The sequence below is a fragment of the Mustela putorius genome, unplaced genomic scaffold (genome assembly GCF_011764305.1).
Source record: "Mustela putorius furo isolate JIRA1106 unplaced genomic scaffold, ASM1176430v1.1 tig00004035_pilon_pilon_pilon, whole genome shotgun sequence".
Lineage (NCBI taxonomy): Eukaryota > Metazoa > Chordata > Mammalia > Carnivora > Mustelidae > Mustela > Mustela putorius.
This window is the reverse complement of record NW_025422171.1, coordinates 964,956-985,207: the sequence shown is the minus strand read 5'-3', so window position 1 is coordinate 985,207 and position 20,252 is coordinate 964,956. Positions and strand designations below refer to the sequence as shown.

Below are 20,252 nucleotides of genomic sequence, written 5' to 3'. Positions count from 1 at the left end.
TCTTTGTACTTTGATAGTGTTGACTTAAGCATTAGACCCTTTCCAGACTTGATTATTGTGTGTGGCCATGGGTATTCATTATTTCTTTCTGTTTTTGTTACACTTCCTCTTTTTCTTACACTATGCAAGTATGACTTTAAGAAATATATATGTAATAAAAACAAGCCTATATTTATTGCTACTCTTCTACTTACTAAATCATTAAAAGAATAGAGATGGTATATTCAACCTTCTTTTATATTATAGTGTTTGCAAATACTAACTCTTTTCTTTTGGGTGTTCATTCTTTCAGCACATTGATTTGAGAACCCTTTATGATGAGCATTGGGGAATTATTGATGAAGAAGACATTTCTGTCTTCCTGGAATTTATATTCATCATTATTGATTTATGGCCTTTTACAGACTCAAGTTACTCTAATTTATTACAAAAATCTCCTTTTTGATAATCAAGTGGCCCCAATTTGGCCAGAGGGAGCCCTATATGTACATCAGCTTCCTTGTCCTTCAGCTTTGCCCTTGCCCTTAGATGGTTGAAATTATCCCTACTTTCTCTAACAACTGGTTATTTCAGATAACCTGGTTTTTGCTTTTGTTTTTCTTCAGCCTACCCCAGATGTGGAATCAGCCACTGTCTAGGGAGCCCTATGAGGATTGGTGGTCAATGGCAGTGGTATCCTTGCTGTTGGTTCCTGTCACAGTGCCTAGCTGGGGAAGGGTGATGACTTTCTGAAGTCATGAGTTCACACTGATTCTTTTATCTTAATCATGTAACATTATTCCAATTTTTATGCAGTGAGTTTTCATTGACCATTTACACATTGATGTTCAGTCAGATCTCTGCTGAGTTTCCAACATGTGTATCTGTTTGTTCATTCAGAAGGTATTTGAGGGTCTACGATCTATGAGGTGCTATTGTAGTGAGCTGGTTAGCTCTTTTTGGATGTTTCAAATTTAACTTACCTTATTCCTACTAAATCTGCCTTTTCTTCTGACTTTTTACCCATTCACACCTGCGATAAAAAGCGGTCTAAACTTTTTCCACCTTCAAATTCCATCAATAATAGTTTCTTTTGACTTTATCTTCTGCATATCTTTTTTTATCCTGACCCCTTCTCTTTCTCTTCTTCACACATATTCCTTCTAGCTGTTACTTTAAATCCTATTTTCTATTACTTTTGACCAAATATATTAATATTTGTCACTCCCTCTATGATTCTATTCTTTTGACCCCTTTAGGACCTTCCAGTTCATTGGTTTCCCTCACCTTCCTTTGTCCTTAAACCCCAGAGACAGTTACTCTAGTCATTTCTATAAGTGTATTCTTTATTACCTTTTTCTCAAGCTATCAAATTTTGTTGGCAAAACTATAGGCCTGGCATTTCCTACCTCCTTCATCTTTGTGCCCATAACACTTGGTTTAGCTGGATGAAAAATTTAATGGGGAGAAGGTCCATGCTTATGGGGAAGCCCTGCTTATGTACCAGATCTCACCCTTTCACCACCTACAGCCCTGCTCCAGCATTTCTTGTTTCTCTAAAACCATCTATTTCCACTCTACTGAATCTTGCCATCAGTGTACCCACTTGCTGTTACTTCTTAAAATCTCTCTTGCCCCCATACTCCTTCAGTCACAGCCATGTTTCTTTGTAGCAAAATTCCTTGAAAGTGTTGTCTGTTTCACTGTTTTTCATCTCAACTCCTGTTTTGTCTACAACATGCTTCCCGTCTGCACCACCTCTTTGAAACTGCCCCTGTTGCAGTTTCCAGTCTCTCCCTGATGGGGGAGCTTGTGGTCCTCATGTGACTTGGCTGTTAGCAGCGCGGGACTCCTCACCAGTGCTTTCGTTCGTTCGTTTGACTCCGTTTGACTCACAGGATGGATACCTGATGCTCTGGGTTTTCCCCTTACCTGATTGATGCCTTGCCTTGTCCTCTTTGTCTTTTTCCTCCTCTTTAACTTAATGGTGGAGGCCACCCAGCCGGGAGGAGGTCCTGTCCTTCTTTGATGATCTTCTCTAGTTTCATGCCTTCAGTTGGGATTTACATGCTAAAGACTTACATACTTAAATCCTGGCCTGGACCCGCTGGATGTGCTGATCTGGTCTGACCAGCTACTGGATATTTCACCTCCATGTGTCTCCAAATGAACTTCTGAACTTCCCTTCTCCAGCCTTCTCCATCTCAGGTGGCCGTATCCCTGACTTCCCACATGCTCTGCCAGAAAACCTAGGATTGTTCACTTCTCTTTCTCTCACACTTCATGCTCATCTGTCAGAAATGTACCCAGACTTGAGCTGCCATCACTGAGTTCAAGGACTGGCTGGCCACAGCTCTGCTCCTGCCCTGTCTTTTCCATGGGTTGTTTACCATGTAGCAGCCAGTAATTCTTCTGAAAGACGCCAGGTCTGCTCCCTCTCTGCCCTTTAATGGCTCCACTTTTTTCTTATAGTTAGAGCCACAGTCCTTACAGCCTCAAGTTCCTGTATGAACTGGTGTTCTTTCACCTTTTTCATGCCATCTCCTCTGTGTCATTCATTCTGCCCCAGCTCACTAGCCTGCTTGCTCTAGACTGTGCCCAGGCACTCTCCTCTCTGGTGTATCTCCTCTGCTGGTGCTTTTAGCAATGCTCTTTCCCAGAAGAGCCACATGGCTCATTTTGAGCCTCCTTCGGTCTCTGTTCTGTGAGATCTGCTATAGTGTGTGCTGCAGCCTCCCTTCCCCACAACTGTAGCCTCCCTTCCCCACAGCATTGCTTTCTTCTGCCTACCTTGCCTTTTCTTCCCTAGCGCCTGGCACCTTCCACACAACTCTCCCTGCAATCTTTTTGTTCTTCATATTCCAGGGACCCAGAACAGTACCTGATGGTAGGTGTTTTATAAATATTAGTTGTTGTTAAATAATTTTTTTAACCTTATTGATGAATAATTGAAAAACATAAAATATATACTTAAAATGTACAGTGTGATGATTTTATATATATACATAGCAAGATCAAGATGGTAGCATGTTATCACCTGACATAGTTAACTTTTTGTGGGTGTGTGTGCTGAGAATGCTTAAGAATTGCTCTCAGCAACATTTGCTGTCAATGTACACCACTGTATTATTACTGTAGTCACCATGTCATATGCTGCTCCTCAGAACTTATTCGTCTTATAACTGAGGGTTTCTATCCTTTGACCTTCATCTCCCCATTCCCTTTCCCCCAGCCCATGGCAACCACCATTTTGTTGTTTCTATGAAATTGGCTTTTTTCTTTTTTTCTCTATGATTTCACATGGGATACCATACAGTATTTGTCTTTCTCTGTTTGGCTTATTTGCTTTTGAATTCTTAGCCTATTTAGAGTTCTGTGTTACCATTTTGGTATAAATAAGTCTCTTTGCCCACATGATGATAATGTTTACCAGTTAGAAATTGCTCATTTATTGGTTATACTCCACAATTTTATAAATAGGGAGGCTGGTGTTCAGGGAGGTTAATACCTTGTTTCAAGAGCTTTTAAGACACAGAACTGGGATTTGAACCCTGATCTCTCACCCAAACCCAGAGTTCATGCTCCCTGTGATGTGACCACCCTCCAAGGGAGGTCCTTCAAGCCCTAGTCTCTTTCTGTCACCTGGTTGCTTTTTGGCAGTCATGGTGCTTACATGAGAATGGATGGTTGTCAAGTTTTACATATCTATTAGTGAGCTGCTTAGGGCTTCTTCCTGCCTTTAGGCTCACATCAGGTCAGTTCTCAGTTGGTGAGCAATGAGGTCTTGCTTTCGCCCATGCCCCTTGCCTCTGCTCCCAGGCACTCCCCATATTTTGCACCCACATGAGCCATGTAGGTAACTAATTTTTCCTTAGTGCTGACATTAATCTCAATTTTTGTGTAATTGTACATTGCTTCTAGACATTTCCAGCAATTTCTTTCTTCCCATGGGTCATTTAGTGTGTCTGAAACAGATCATTTTCTTTCTTTCTTTTTTAAAAAGATTTATTTATTTATTTGACAGAGAGAGAGATCACAAATAGGCAGAGAGGCGGGCAGAGGAAATGGGGGAAGCAGACTCCCTGCCAAGCAGAGAGCCTGACGCAGAGCTCTATCCCAGGACCCTGAGATCATGACCAAAGGCATATCCTACCCTTCTTCTAGCTTATTCATCTAACACCCTAACTCCACCAATGTGGAGTCTATAAATAGTCCAGGCTCCCCAAAACAGATCATTTTCTTAAAACCAACTTCTTCTCATGAATTCCAAGTAGAATCTGTTTTCAGGACTGATAGTTTTGACTTTGAATCTTATTCATCTGTTTACCTAACTCTTCTTTTAATTAGTCATAAATTCTTCTTAATTTTTTCTTTACCAGATAATCCCCTATTTATCTCTCTTCTTCAATTAATAGCTTAGTATAGACCTTTATTACCTCATGGCAGTGTTATTGCAATGACTCCTAAGTGGTGCCTGCCTCCTTCTGGAATCAGTCTTGTTGATGGTATAAGGTGAGGCTCTAACCTGAACCCCAGTCCCTTTCATGAAAAACTTATTATTTTTGAAATATGATTGACCAAGCTTTCCCTTTTTTACTCTCTGTGCTAGGGCAGCACTTCTATATTGTTGGTGTGTCTCTTTTCTTCTATTGCATTGTTCTAATCCTAGGTTTTTTGTTTTTATTTATTTATTTTTTTTGAGAGGCTTTGAAACAGCAGATAGCAGATTTACAGGAAGATTTGAAAAGAAAGGAAGCAAAATGGTCAAGTACACAAGGCCGTCTTAGAAGCCAGATAGAAATGTTGGTCAGAGAGAACACAGACCTCAGAGAAGAAATAAAAGTGATGGAAAGGTTCCGACTTGATGCCTGGAAGAAAGCAGAAGCTACTGAGAACAGCATCAGGATGGGTCCTTGTGTGGCTGCCACGAAAAGAGACGGGTCCATGGTAGGTTTGAAGCTAGTTTCATCAAGTCAGGATGTTAAATATCTGAGTGCTCCAATTTATAGACCTGAAACCTAGAGGGTGTTTGCCAGGGCTGGGGGTGGGGGGTGGGAATGGGGAGTTGCTGTTTAATGGGAACAGAGTTTCAGTTTTGCAAGAGGAAAAGAAGTACTGGAGCTGGGTGGATGTGAGGGTGCACAGTAGTGTGTATGTGCCTTGTGCTGCTGACCTGTACACTTAACAGTAGTTAAGACGGTGAATGTTATGTATATTTTACCACAGTTGACCAATTCTTTTGGGCAATTGCTTTGCAGAGTTTTCAAATTCATTTTTAGAATTCTTTTAAAAGAATTATAGCACAATAGGCAGATAATCTTAGTTAAAACAGGCCAAGTGAAGTTTTTCTTGCAGTGAGTTACATGCATATGAACTTTTCAAATCAGATAATTAGTCTTTCATTCATCTATTTTCACAATTATCATGTGCCAGACACTGATTTTGGGCACTGGGAATAAAGCAATTAACAAAATAGGGGAACTTCCTTGCCCTCTTGGAATTTTTATTCTAGTGGTGGGAGGTCTATAAAGAAGATAGATAATAAAATATATGTTGTGTTATATAGTGACAAGAACCAAGGAGAAAAAAGCAGGAAAGGGGATGGGGTGGGGGTTGTTGCTGTTTTAGACAGGATGGCCAAGGAAAGTCTTACTGAGAAAGTGACATTTGAGTAATGGCCCACAGTATTAAATATGTTGAATATATTAACTTAAATATATATAATTATTATGTTTTAAATATAAATATAATAAAGGGGTACCTGGGTGAGAGTAGAGCCCATAGAGGAGCCTGAGGCCCAGAGGCTGCCTGCCTTGTGGGCCTGAGCATGAGTATGGCGGGGGCTGATGGAGCTACAGGGCAGTAATGGGGAGAATGGTAGGGGATGCAATCAGAGATGGGACAGAGGGAGTTGGGTGCAAGGTTCATTAGGCCTTAGTCAGTTCCTGTAAGCCCTTGGGTGTTTCCTCTGAGAAGGCCCCTCCTCCCCCAGCCCTGAAGGGCTGAGGTTGGAGTTGACTTAATCTTTTGTTTTAGTAAGTATACCTTGTCTACTGTCTACTATAGACTGAACAGGGAGTGGAGGGTCATAAACACAATTGGGAACACTGGTTAGAAGACCATTGGAGTAATTCACACCAGAGAGAACAGTGGCTTAAGACTAGGGGAGAAGCAGTGGATGGCTGAGAAATGGACAGGATTTATTGATGAGCTGGATATGGGGTATGACAGCAAGGAAGAGTCAAGAGTACAGTTTCCAAGTGTAGTATAGTGTTTTGGCATACTAGAGTTTACATTTATCGTAAGACAAGAAGAGAAAATGTTTTTCTTGGGGGCATGGATATTAGGATCTCAGGTTTAGACAGGGTAAGTTTGAAATGCCTGCGGAGAAGTTTGAAAACGTGGAGACGTTACCTGGGCAGGAGAAGGTTAGGTTGGAGCTAGAAGTTTGGGGTTCATCAGGATGTGTGATAAAAGTTTTAGGCTGGCAGAGATCACCAGTGCTGAAAGTGTGGGTAGTGAAGAGATCCACACACTGAGCCAGAGTGTGAGAAGATGGGAGATGAGAATGGTTAACCAGAGAGGATGGAGTAAAGGAGGCCAGAGTGGTGTCCTGAGAGCCAAGAAAAGAAAGGACTTCTAGGAGAAGAGACTAGCCAGCAGTTTCAAAAACTGCTGCTAAATTAGATGAGGGCTGAAAATGAGTCATTAGATTTACCAGGTAGGGATGTATAGAAGATAAAAGCCTGATTGGATGAAAGAGAATGAGAAGTTTCAAACAGAGTTTAAGAACCTTGTGGAGAGGTTTGGCAGTAAATGTAAAGAGATGAGGTGTTGGCTTTAAGGAAAGTTTTTTTTTTTTTTTTTTTAAGTGGAAAAATTAAGTGTTTATGTATTGGTAGGATTGATTTAGTAAAGAGGAAAATACTGATGCAGGAGAATGTGGGGGAATTGTTGAAGCAATGTTTATAAATGAGAGAAGAGGGGATTTAGGGAATGAAGGGAGGGGCTGGACTTGGCTGGACAGTACGTGCCCTGTGGCAGAATGTTGAAGGTATGGACTCTGTGCTTGATGTGTGGTGCCTGCTGGTGGGAAGTTCCCTTTTAATGCCTTCGCATTGTCAGTGAAGTAGGAAGCGTGGGCATCCGCTGAGAGTGAGGATAGAAAAGTGTAGGATGTTCAAGTAGATGGGAGAAAGTGTGACTTCGTCGTCTAAGGGAGTGGAAAGCAAAGGGACTGAGGAAGTGTAGCCTGATTCCTGGGCTGCTTTGGGGACGAGTGTAGGTTAGAGTCATATATTTCAAGTGAGAATGTTTGTATCATTTTCTTGATTTTTGGTTGTAGGGTGGTGGAGAGTTATATTTTATAAGAGGTGTCGTCATCCAGGTGAACACCACAGAGTGAGTGAGGGGTAGGGAAGTTGACAGTATATGCAGCCAGAATGACAGCAGTGAACCATGTAAGCTGGGGACATAAGCAAGGACCTTGTAGATTGTACACATTGGTGGAGTTAGGGTGTTAGATGAATAAGCTAGAAGAAGGGTAGGATATGGCAGTCAGAAGAGAGTGGAATTCTTGCCTCTTCCCATTTTATTAAAACAGCTTCCCTAAACAGAAATTTGAAAGAATAGTATGATGATGATCAGGTGACCTGAATAGTCACCTAGATATGACCACTGTTGACATTTTACCACTTGTGTATGTGTGTTTTGCTGGACCATTTGAAGCTAATTGCAGAAATCATGGCATCTTACCGTAAATACTTTAGCATTTTATTAAATGACATTGGCTTTTTGAATGTCTAATTTGAATGTCTAATTAGGCTAATTATTTTGTAGAATACTGCATTTTCTGGCTTTGAGGGCTTAGAAATTGAGATCTTTGCAGTTACTGATAATGACTGCGTGGCTGAGGTAGGATAGAGTAGGTCAGGAAACAGAAGCTAAGGCAGTGGAGTTATCTCCTGGCAAGGGATACCTGTGGCTGAATCATGGACGTGAGAAGCAAAGCTGGGGCAGGGGTGGTTAGGGAGGAGAGAGATTTGTTGGAAGTGGTGACAGGGAGCAAGGAAGACCTCTACCCTACCCCAAACCTAGGGAGTGGAGTTCGGAGGGTGAGAAACTTCTGTCCCTGGAAGGGGGCTATGGGGAGTCTTCATCTCAGTAGGGAGCTAGGGCTCAAAGTGAGAGCAAGATGGTAAGGAGAGGTTGCTCTCCAAGATGCTCACAGGAGAGGTTGAGATAAAGGGGTTTTGCTGATACTGAGTTCCTGCCCTCTTCTTTGGCTAATCTGATAACAATCACAGAAGACTCTTTTATTTTATGTTGTCTGTTATCCCCTCACTTGAAGAATGAATACACAGTTGACCTTTGAACCACATGTGTTTGAACTGTGCAGGTCCACTTCTATGCAGATTTTTTTCAATAAATAGAGTATAACACTGTAAATATATTTTGCCTTCCTTAAGATTTTAATAACTTTTTTTTTTTTGCTCTAGTGGACTTTATTGTAATAATACAGTATGCAATACATATGCCATACAGGATATGTGTTAATATGTTGCTTATGTCATCAGGATGGCTTCCAGACGACAGTAGGCTGTTGGTAGTCACATTTTGGGGGAGTCAAAAGTTACACATGGATTTTCAGGTGTGTGGGGTGGTCATTGCCCTTAGCCCCCCTCCCCCCAGTGTTTTTCAGGATCCACTGTATATCTGAAGGTGGAGTGTGTGTGTAGTTCATTTTCCTAAATAATAGTTTGTTCCCTCTGACCTGTAGTGAAAAATAAAATGAAAACATAAATGAAAAAACTTAAGCCATTTTCATTGCAAGCTGAGTTTTACTTTCATTCATTGTACTAATGTGTAGACTAACACTAATTTTATATTCAAAATTATCTCATACTATAGAATTCATTTCGGTTACAAAAGAGTCAAATTTCTTCAGGAACCCAGGTAGAAAAATGTAAGAAAAATCATTTGCCGACACAAGGTAAGAAGTTGCATGATCTTTTTATAAAATACTTCAGGAATTTAAAGAATAGAGAATTTACACCCAATTTAAGAAGTAAAGCTTTGTAAATATCATTGTAGCCCTTGTGTACTCCCCTACTTATTTCCACCCTGACAACATTCCTTTGTTTTTCATTCTTTTACTACATTGTATCCATAAATCAATATAGTATTGTTTCTATGTATCCCTCTACAGTTTGTTTCTCTCAATATTTTGATATTCACATTAATACATATAAACTCTAGTTTACTGATTTTAATAGCTATACAGATTCCATGTGTATTTGTTACAGTTGAGTTTTCCTGTTGATGGACTTCATGTTTTTTCCCCTAGTTTGTCAATAGAATGAATAGGGCTGCAGAACATAGCTATCCTGTGAGTTTCTCTAAAACACATATCAAGAGTGAGGATGCTTGTGGTGTAGGAAGTTTTCTCTTTGTTCTGCAAGGTGGTTTTGCCATTTTTTTTCTTTCTTACGATCAGCAGAATATCCTCTTTGTGCTTATTCTTGACCTGGTCGGACTGAAATTGTGTCTAGTCAGATGGGTGTGAAATGGTGGGTTAGTGTAACTTTAATATGTGTTTCCCTGATTACTGGTAAGATCATGTGAGCATCTTTTTGTATATTTAGTGGGCTTTGGGTTTCCTCTTTTGTGAATTGACTGTTCATTTCTTTTGCCTGTTTAAAACTTTTTAGTGGGGGGTGCCTCGGTGTTTCAGTTGATTAACCGACCGACTGCCTTCTGCTCAGGTCATGATCCCGGAGTCCTGGGATGGAGTCCCACATCGGGCTCCCAGCTCCATGGGAAGTCTGCTTCTTCCTCTGACCTTCTCCCCGCCCATGCTCTCTATCATGCTCTTTCTCTCTCAAATAAATAAACAATCTTAAAACTTTTTAGCGGGGAGGGCGAAGTTTCTCCTTATTGAGGTTATTCTTCGTGCCCATCCTTTCTCATTTAGAAGCACTGCCAATATTTTCTCCCAGTTCTGGGTTTAGCTTTTCTGTTTGTGTTTTTTATGTGCATTTTTCCCCATTTTTGACTTTTTTTTTTTTAAGATTTATTTGTTTTAGGGAGAGTCCACAAGGATCCCAGGGGGGCAGAAGGAGAGGGAGAGGGGAAGCAGACTCCCTGCTGAGTAGGGAACCCGATGTGAGGCTCCATCTCAAGACCTTGAGTTGACGACCTGAGCAGAAAACAAGAGTCAGAGGCTTACCGGACTAAGCCACCCAGATGCCTCTGTTTTCCCTTTTATTATTGAATTTATCAATCTTTTTTCATGACTGTAAGAAATCTTTCTCCAGCCCTAGGTCACAAATATACTATTTTCTCTTATGAACATCTTTAATCTACCTGGAATTTTTAGAAATTATTTTCATGAATTAAATTTAGAAAATTGGATATAACATATGCAGTTTGATAATTACAAAGGACATACTTAGATAACTACCAACTAGATAAAGAAATAGAGTAGCAACACCCCAGGGCTGTTCCCCCCCTTGACTACTCTCATAGGTACAGCCCTAAAAAAAGTTTTGTTTTTGAACTTTCTGAGTAGTTATACTGTATGTATTCCATTGCCTTTTATTTTTTACTGTACATTGCTTTTGAGAGTCATGTTGATCTGCAACTCTAGTTCACTAATTTTCAAACCTGCAAGGTAGTTTGAATGTTTTTTTTTGACTGTTTTTTTTTTTATTTTTTAATCTTTTTTTTTTAATTTTTATTTTTTTATAAACATATAATGTATTTTTTTCCCCCAGGGGTATAGGTCTGTAAATCGCCAGGTTTGCACACTTCACAGCACTCACCATAGCACATAGCCCCCCACCAATGTCCATAACCCCACCACCCTCTCCTGACCCCCCTCTCCCCAGCAACCCTCAGTTTGTTTTGTGAGATTAAGAGTCACTTATGGTTTGTGTTCCTCCCAATCCCACCTTGTTTCATTTATTCTTTTCCTACCCCCCTCAAAACCTCCCACGTTGCATCTCCACTTCCTCATATCAGGGAGATCATATGATAGTTGTATTTCTCCAATTGACTTATTTCACTAAGCATGATACCTTCTAGTTCCATCCATGTCATTGCAAATGGCAAGATTTCATTTCTTTTGATGGCTGCATAGTATTCCAATTGTGTATATATACCACATCTTATTTATCCATTCATCTGTTGATAGACATCTAGGTTCTTTCCATAGTTTGGCTATTGTGGACATTGCTGCTATAAACGTTCGGGTGCACATGCCCCTTCGGATCACTGCGTTTGTATCTTTAGGGTAAATACCCAGTAGTGCAATTGCTGGGTCATAGGGCAATTCTATTTCAGACTTTTTGAGGAACCTCCATGCTTTTTTCCAGGGTGGTTGCACCAGCTTGCATTCCCACCAACAGTGTAGGAGGGTTCCCCTTTCTCCTCATCCTTGCCAGCATCTGTCATTTCCTGACTTACTAATTTTAGCCATTCTGACTGATGTGAGGTGGTATCTCGTTGTGGTTTTGATTTGTATTTCCCTGATGCTGAGTGATATGGAGCATTTTTTCATGTGTCTGTTGGCCATCTGGATGTCGTCTTTGCAGAAATGTCTGTTCATGTCCTCTGCCCATTTCTTGATTGGATTATTTGTTCTTTGGGTGTTGAGTTTGCTAAGTTCTTTATAGATTTTGGACACTAGCCCTTTATCTGATATGTCATTTGCAAATATCTTCTCCCATTCTGTCAGTTGTCTTTTGGTTTTGTTAACCAAAAGACTTTGGTTTCCTTTGCTGTGCAAAAGCTTTTGATCTTGATGAAATCCCAATAGTTCATTTTTGCCCTTGCTTCCCTTGCCTTTGGCGATGTTCCTAGGAAGATGTTGCTGCGGCTGAGGTTGAAGAGGTTGCTGCCTGTGTTCTCCTCAAGGATTTTGATGGATTCCTTTCTCACATTGAGGTCCTTCATCCATTTTGAGTCTATTTTCGTGTGTGGTATAAGGAAAAGGTCCAATTTTTCCAGCCCCATTTATTGAAGAGGCTGTCTTTTTTCCATTCTACATTCTTTCCTGCTTTGTCAAAGATTAGTTGACCATAGAGTTGAGGGTCTATTTCTGGGTTCTCTATTCTGTTCCATTGATCTATGTGTCTGTTTTTGTGCCAGTACCATACTGTCTACTGTCTTAATGATGACAGCTTTGTAATAGAGCTTGAAGTCCAGAATTGTGATGCCACCAACTTTGGCATTCTTTTTCAACATTCCGCTGGCTATTTGAAGTCTTTACTAGTTCCATATGAATTTTAGGATTATCTGTTCCATTTCTTTGAAAAAAAAAAAAAAAAGGGTGGGATTTTGATAGGGATTGCTTTAAATGTGTAGATTGCTTTAGGTAGCATAGACATTTTCACAAAATTTGTTCTTCCAACCCATGAGCATGGAACATTTTTCCATTTCTTTGTGTCTTCCTCAGTCTCTTTCATGAGTACTTTTAGTTTTCTCAGTACAGATTCTTTGCCTCTTTGGTTAGGTTTATTCCTAGGTATCTTATAGTTTTGGATGCAATTGTAAATGGGATTGACTCCTTAATTTCTCTTTCTTCTGTCTTGCTGTTGGTGTAGAGAAATGCAACTGATTTCTGTGCATTGATTTTTATATCCTGACACTTTACTGAATTCCTGTACAAGTTCTAGCAGTTTTGGAGTGGAATCTTTTCCACAAAAATATCATATCATCTGCAAAGAGTGAGAGTTTGACTTCTTTGCCGATTTGGATACCTTTGATTTCTTTTTGTTGTCTGATTGCTGAGGCCAGGACTTCTAGTACTATGTTGAATAGCAGTGGTGATAATGGACATCCCTCCCGTGTTCCTGAACTTAGTGGAAAAGCTTTCAGTTTTTCTCCATTGAGAATGATATTTGTGGTGGTTTTTTCATAGGTGGCTTTGATAATATTGAGGTATGTGCCCTCTGTCCCTACACTTGGAAGAGTTTTGATCAGGAAAGGATGGTGTACTTTGTGAAATGCTTTTTCAGCAACTATTGAGAGTATCGTATGGTTCTTGTTCTTTCTTTTATTAATGTGTTGTATCACATTGATTGATTTGTGGATGTTGAACCAACCTTGCAGCCCTGGAAAAAATCCCTGTTGGTCGTGGTGAATAGTTCTTTTAATGTACTGTTGAATCCTATTGGCTAGCATTTTGGTGAGACTTTTCGCATCTGTCTTCATCAAGGATATTCTTCTGTAATTCTCTTTTTTGATGGGATCCTTTTCTGGTTTTGGGGTCAAGGTGATACTGGCCTCATAAAATGAGTCTGGCAGTTTTCCTTCCATTTCTATTTTTTTGGAATAGTTTCAGGAGATAGCTGTTAATTCTTTAAATGTTTGGTAGAATTCCCCTGGGAAGCCACCTGGCCCTGGGCTCTTGTTTATTGGGAGATTTTTGATGACTGCTTCAATCTCCTTACTGGTTATGGGTCTGTTCAAGTTTTCTGTTTCTTCCTGGTTCGGTTTTGGTAGTTTATAGGTCTCTAGGAATGCATCCATTTCTTCCAGATTGTCAAATTTGCTAGCGTATAGTTGCTGATAATATGTTCTTATAACTGTTTGTATTTCTGTGGTGTTGGTTGTGATCTCTCCTCTTTCATTCATGGTTTTATTTATTTGGGTCCTTTCTCTTTTCTTTTTGAGAAGTCTGGCCAGGGGTTTATCAGTCTTATTAATCCATTCAAAGAACAAGCTCCTAGTTTTGTTGATTTGTTCTATTTTTTTTTTTTTTTTTTGGTTTCTATTTCATTGATTTCTGCTCTGATCTTTATTATTTCTCTTCTCCTGCTGGGTTTAGGCTTTCTTTGCAGTTCTTTAGGTTGTGTATTTGAAAACTTTCTTGTTTCTTGAGAAAGGCTTGTATCCCTATATATTTTCCTCTCAGGACTGCCTTTGCTGTGTCCCACAGATTTTGAACCATTGTGTTTTCATTATCATTTGTGTCCATGAATTTTTTCAGTTTCTCTTTAATTTCCTGGTTGACCCATTCATTTTTTAGAAGGATGCTGTTTAGTCTCCATGTATTTGGGTTCTTTCCAAATTTCCTCTTGTGATTGAGTTCTAGTTTCAGAGCATTGTGGTCTGAAAATATGCAGGGAATGATCCCAATCTTTTGGTCCTGGTTGAGACTTGATCTGTGACCCAGGATGTGATCTATTCTGGAGAATGTTCCATGTGCACTGGAGAAGAATGTGTATGCTGTTGCTTTGGGATGGAATGTTCTGAATATGTCTGTGATGTCCATCTGGTCCAGTGTGTCATTTAAGCCTTTATTTCCTTGTTGATCTTTTTGCTTGGATGGTCTGTCCATTTCAGTGAGGGGGGTGTTTAATGTCCCCTACTATTATTGTATTATTGTTGACGTGTTTTTCTTTGATTTTGTTATTAATTGGTCTATATAGTTGCCTGCTCCCATGTTAGGAGCATAGATATTTAAAATTGTTAGCTCTTCTTGTTGGGCAGACCCTTTGAGTATGATACAGTGTCCTTCCTCATCTCTTATTATAGTCTTTGGCCTAAAATCTATTTTATATGTTTCCACCCCAGCTTTCTTTTGATGTCCATTAGCATGGTAAATTGTTTTCCATCCCCTCACTTTAAATCTGGAGGTGTCATTGGGTCTAAAATGAGTGTCTTGTAGACAGCATATCGATAGGTTTTGGTTTTTTATCCATTCTGATATCCTTTGTGTTTTGATTGGGGCATTTAGCCCATTTACGTTCAAGATAACTCCTGAAAGATATGAATTTAGTGCCGTTGTATTGCCTGTAAGGTGACTGTTACTGTATATTTTCTGTTCCTTTCTGCTCTACTGCTTTTAGACTCTCTCTTCGCTTAGAGGATCCCTTTCAATATTTCCTGTATGGCTGGTTTGATGTTGGCAAATTCTTTTAGCTTTTGTTTGTCCTGGAAGCTTTCAATCTCTCCTTCTATTTTCAATGCCATCCTACTGGATATAGTATTCTTGGCTGCATATTTTTTTCATTTAGTGCTCTGAATATATCATGCCAGTTCTTTCAGGCCTGCCAGTTCTCTGTGGATAAGTCTGCTTCCAGTGTAATATTTCTACCATTGTATGTTACAGACTTCTTGTCCCAAGCTGCTTTCAGGATTTTCTCTTTGTCACTAAGACTTGTAAGTTTTACTCTAAGATGATGGGGTGTGGCCCTATTTTTATTGATCTTCATGGGAGATCTCTGTGCCTCCTGGATTTTGATGCTTGTCCCCTTTGCCATATGAGGGAAATTCTCTACAATAATTATCTCCAATATACTTTCAGCCCCCTCTATCTTCTTCCTCTGGGATCTCAATTATTCTAATACGGTTTCATCTTATGCTATCATTTATCTCTTGAATTTGCCCCTCGTGGTCCAGTAGTTGTTTGTCTCTCTTTTGCTCAGCTTCTTTATTCTCTGTCATTTGGTCTTCTATATCACTAATTCTCTCTTCTGCCTCCATTTTTGATTGCACCTCATTAATAGCTATTTTTATTTCAAGTTTGTTAGATCTAAGTTCTTTTATTTCTCCAGAAAGGAATTCTCTAACATCTTTCGTACCTTTTTCGAGTACAGTTAGTACCTTAATAATTGTCATTCTGAACTCTTAATTCTGACATATTACCAATGTCCATATTGATTAAGTCGCTAGCCGTCGGTACTGCCTCTTGTTCTTTTTTTCGTGGTGAGTTTTTCTGACTTGTCATTTTATCTAGATAAGAATATATAAATGAGAGAATCAAATACTAAAAGGATGGCAAAGACCCCAGAAAAATAAAAGCTAATCAAATCAAGAGAGACCCAAAACCGAGGGGAGAAGGAAGGGGGAAAATAATAATTAAAAAATAAAAAAGAAAAAATATCTATGTATTAGACTGGTGAATAGAACAGAGCCATCCACTTGATTTTGCGTGTATTCTGGTATCTTACAAGAAACTACCTACCAAAATTATATAGAAAGAAAAACATATATATACAAAAATAAGGGCAAACATGATTAAGGAATGGAATATGACTGTAAAGATGGAAATTAAAAATGATTCTAGGGGCACCTAGTTGGCCCAGTAGGTTAAGTCTCTGCCTTCAGCTCAGGTCATGATGTCAGGGTTTTGGGATCGAGACCTGCATCGGGCTCTCTGCTCAGCAGGGAGCCTGCTTCCTTCTCTCTTTCTGCTTGCCTCTCTGCCTACTTGTGATATTTCTCTGTCAAATAAATAAAATCTTTTAAAAAAAGATTGTAAAAAAGGAACTGGTAAGTTAAGTTTGTTGGAAAAAGAAAAAAAGAGGAGAGAATGTGATCAGGCTGGGGACTAGAAAGCCATGTGCTATATTTAGGGTATATTTTGATATATTTGAAGAAGTTGCATCCCAAAATTTTAAAGAAAAAAAGCCTATATGCATTCAAAAAATAAGGTTAAATACACGAAGGGATAAAATATGACTATAACAATGAAAATTTAAGAAGATTTTTTTAAAAAAAGGTATTGTTAAGATAAAAGAGTTAAAAATCGATACTAGAGGATAGAGGAACAGTTAAAAAAAACAGAATAAGAAAAAAATTTAAAAAAATTTAACTCTGCAAGACTAAAGGATCATGGGAAGAGGGCAATGAATTCTAAGTATTGCTTTCCCCTAGCTCTGAATTTCCTCAATTCTCATTGATTGGTGAACTTGGTCTTGGCTGGATGTTCTTGCTGATATTCTGGGGGAAGGGCCTGTTTCAGTGATTCTTAAATGTCTTTGCCCAAGGTGGAATTGCAGCGCCCTTGCCAGGGGTCAGGCTAAGTAGTCTGCTCCAGTTCGCTCTTGGTAGCTTTTGTTCCCTGAACGCTTTCTGTAGAGCTTTGGAGGATGGGAATGAAAATGGCGGCCTCCCAATCTCCAGCCCCGAGGGGAGGAGAGCTTGGGCCCCCACTCCTCAGTGCACCCTCAGAGAAAAGCATTCAATCCCTCCCATCTCCCTGGTCTCTGGTTGTACTCCAGGCTCACCTGGACTGTGACCGATTGTTTCTATCTGTGACCACGGCCCCGTTTGGAGTCTCCAAATCCAGCAGATTCCTGCCATGTACTCCCTCACCGCTCCTCCCGGAGGAGGAAGGAGGGGGTCTCTCCTGATCTGCAACTCCATGAGCAGTGGCCCGACTGTGCCTTGGATCATGGTTTAAGGTAACCCTGAGCTGAGAACTCACTCCTTGGCTCTGTCTCTGTAGACAGCTTCCCTTCTCTGATACCTGGCAGCTCTGCTGTGCTCAGACACCCCCGGTCTGTCTTTGACCCCGCGGGTCCTGGGACCGCACTGTGCCTCTGGAGCGATGTCCCTCATTGGAGCAGGTTTCTAAAAGTTCTGCTTTTGTGCTCCACTGCTCCACTGCTTGCCAGGAGCCAGCCCCTCCCCCCGTAGTCTATCTTCCCGTTGCTTCGGATTCACTTCTCCACACAGGCTACCTTCCAGAAAGTGGTCGATTTTATGTTCCTAGAATTGCTGCTCTTCTCTTCTATCTCCTATTGAGTTTGTAGATGTTCAGAATGGTTTGATAACCATCTAGCTGAACTCCTGAGACCTAATGATATTTTAGTCTGTTACTCCTAAGCCACCTTGCTTCCTCCCATGTCTCAGGTTTTCTTGACGATAGCCTTTCTGACAGTGTGAAGTGATATCTTGTGGTTTTGATTTGAATTTCCTGGATGCTTAGTGATGTTGAGCATCTTTTCATGTACTGTTGGCCATTTGGATGTCTTCTTTGGAAAAATGTCTATTAATTCTCTTTGCCCATTTTTCAATCATAGTTTTTGTTTTGTTTTTGTTACTGAGTTATAAGAGTTCTTTCTGTATGTTGGACGTTAATTCCTTATCTGATATATAGTCTGCAAGAATTTTCCCTTTTAGGTTGCCTTTTCATTTTGTTAATGTTGCTTTTGTTTTATAGACGTTTTTGATTTTTGATTTGTTGATTTTTGCTTTTGTTGCTTGTGCTTTTGGAATAAAGAAAGTATTGCCAGGGCGCCTGTGTGGCTCAGTGGGTCAAAGCCTCGGCCTTTGGCTCAGGTCATGATCCCAGGTGTTGGGATTGAGCCCCGCATCAGGCTCTCTGCTCGACAGGGAGCCTGCTTCCTCCTCTCTCCCTCTGCCTGCCTCTCTGCCTACTTGTGATCTCTGTCTGTCAAATAAATAAATAAAATTAAAAAAAAAAAACAAAAAAAAGACAGTATTGCCAAGACCAGTGTCTAGGATCTCCTTCCCTCTGTTTTCTTCTAGAATTTCTATGGTATCAGGTTTTTTATGAAAGTCTTTAGTCAAAAATAGAGATCCAATTTCGTTTTTCTGCATGTGTTCAGTTTTCACAGCATCATTTATTGGAGAGACTATCCTTTCCTTGTTGAATATTCTTGGCTCCTTTGTTGAATATTAATTGATTGTACATGTGAGGATTTAATTCTGGGCTTTCTGTTCTGTTCCATGGGTCTGTGCCAGTACTATTTTTATGCCACTACCATACTGTTTTAATTACTATATTACAGTATAGTTTGAAATCAGGAATTATAATGCCTCTAGCTTTGTTCTTTTTTCTCAGGATTGCTTTGGCTTTTGGGGGTCCTTTGTGGTTCCATACAGATTTTAGGATTCTTTGTTCTAATTGAGTGAACACTGTCATTGGTATTTTGATGGGGATTGCACTAAATCTGTAGATTGCTTTGGGTATTATGGACATTTTAATTCTTCCCATGTGCACAGTGTGTATTTAATTTTTCCCATCAGCACACACATATTTGTGTCATTTTTAGTTTCTTTTATCACTGTCTTATAGTTTTCAGGTACAGGTCTTTCACCTCCTTGGTTAAATTTATTTCCAGATATTTCTTTCTTGTTGATGTAATTATAAATGGCATTTTTTTTCTTAATTTCTCTTTCTGTTAGCTTGTTATTAGTGTATAGAAACTCAGCTAGTTTTGTTTTTTAGAGAGAGAGCACAAGCAGGGGTGTGGCAAGGGGTAAGGAAGCAGGAGAAAGACTGTTAAGCAGACTCCATGCGCAGTGAGGAGCCCAATTTGGGGCATCATCCCACAACCCTGAGATCATGACCTGAGCTGAAATCAATAGTTGGATGTAACCAACTGAGCTACCCAGTTACCCCTCAAGTTGTCCCTTTATGTTAATTTTCTATCCTATATATTTACTGAATTCATTTATTCTTAGTTTTTTGTTTTTGTTTTTGTTTTGGTTGAGGGTATCTTTAAGTGTGTCTTAAATTTAGTGTCATGTCATTTGCAAATAGTGACACTTTCCTATCCAATTTGATTCCTTTTATTTCTTTTTCTTGCCTAATGGCTGTCGCTAGGACTTCAATTTTATGTCGAATAAAAATGGCAAGAGTGGGCCTTTTTGCCTTGTTCTAATCCCAGAGGAAAAGCTTTCAGCTTTTTACCACTGAGTGATAGTTATTTTAATATTCTTTTCCTTTAACCTTTATACTATAGTTGTGTTTAATACAGCATCCTATTGTAGAATGGAGTTTTCTATATTTGTTTATAAATTTTTCGTCTTTACCATTGTGTTGTGTGCTTTTGTGCGTTTTCATGTTGCTGATTAGCCTCTTTTTGTTTCAGCATTTCTTGCAAGGCAGGTGATTAAACTCCCTCTGCTTTTGTTTATCTGAGAAAGCCTTTATTTCTTCTTCATATCTGAAGGATTACTAGATAAAAATATTCTTGGCTGGCAATTTTTGTATTTTATCACTTTGAATATGTCATTCCACTGTCTCCTGGCCTGTAGAGTTTCTGCTGAGAAATCCAGCTAGTCCTATGGGTTTTTGGCTTTTTGTTTCCTTTTTTTTTTTTAAGATTTTATGTATTAGCAAGAGTATGCATGAGCAGGGGGAGGGGCAGGGGAAGAGGGAGAAGCAGACTCCCCTCTGAGCAGGGAGCCCAACACAGGGCCTGATCCCACAACTCTGGGATCATGACCTGAGGGACCTGAGCCAAAGGCAGACACTTAAATGACTGAGCCACCAGGTACCCCTTTAAGATTCTTTATGATTAATTTTTGATCTTAGAGAAGATCTTCTCACATGGAGATAATAGGGTATCCCATTAGTTTCATGGACTTGTTTGTTCAAATCCTTCCTCATGTTTGGGAGTTCTCAGCTGTAAATTCTTTAAATAAACTCTCTGCTCCCTTCTCTTTCTCTTCTGGAACCCCAGTTTTTCAAGTATTTGCCTTTCTGATGGAATCTCATACCTCTTGTT

The 20,252-nt window shown here is 39.7% G+C and overlaps 1 protein-coding gene across 4 annotated transcripts in view; it reads left to right on the top strand.

The window, feature by feature from the left end:
* The window catches only part of CENPJ (centromere protein J), a 61,976-nt gene that overhangs the window by 30,805 nt on the left and 10,919 nt on the right, over nt 1-20,252 (top strand). For 3 of the 4 annotated variants that reach the window (XM_004778224.3, XM_004778225.3, XM_004778229.3), the window contains 2 exons: nt 4,684-4,926; nt 8,890-8,971. In XM_004778224.3, the coding sequence (XP_004778281.1) occupies nt 4,684-4,926; nt 8,890-8,971 (325 nt within the window). Of the gene's footprint in view, nt 1-4,683; nt 4,927-8,555; nt 8,862-8,889; nt 8,972-20,252 lie in introns of those variants that run through there. The other variant, XM_004778230.3, reaches the window with a different exon arrangement.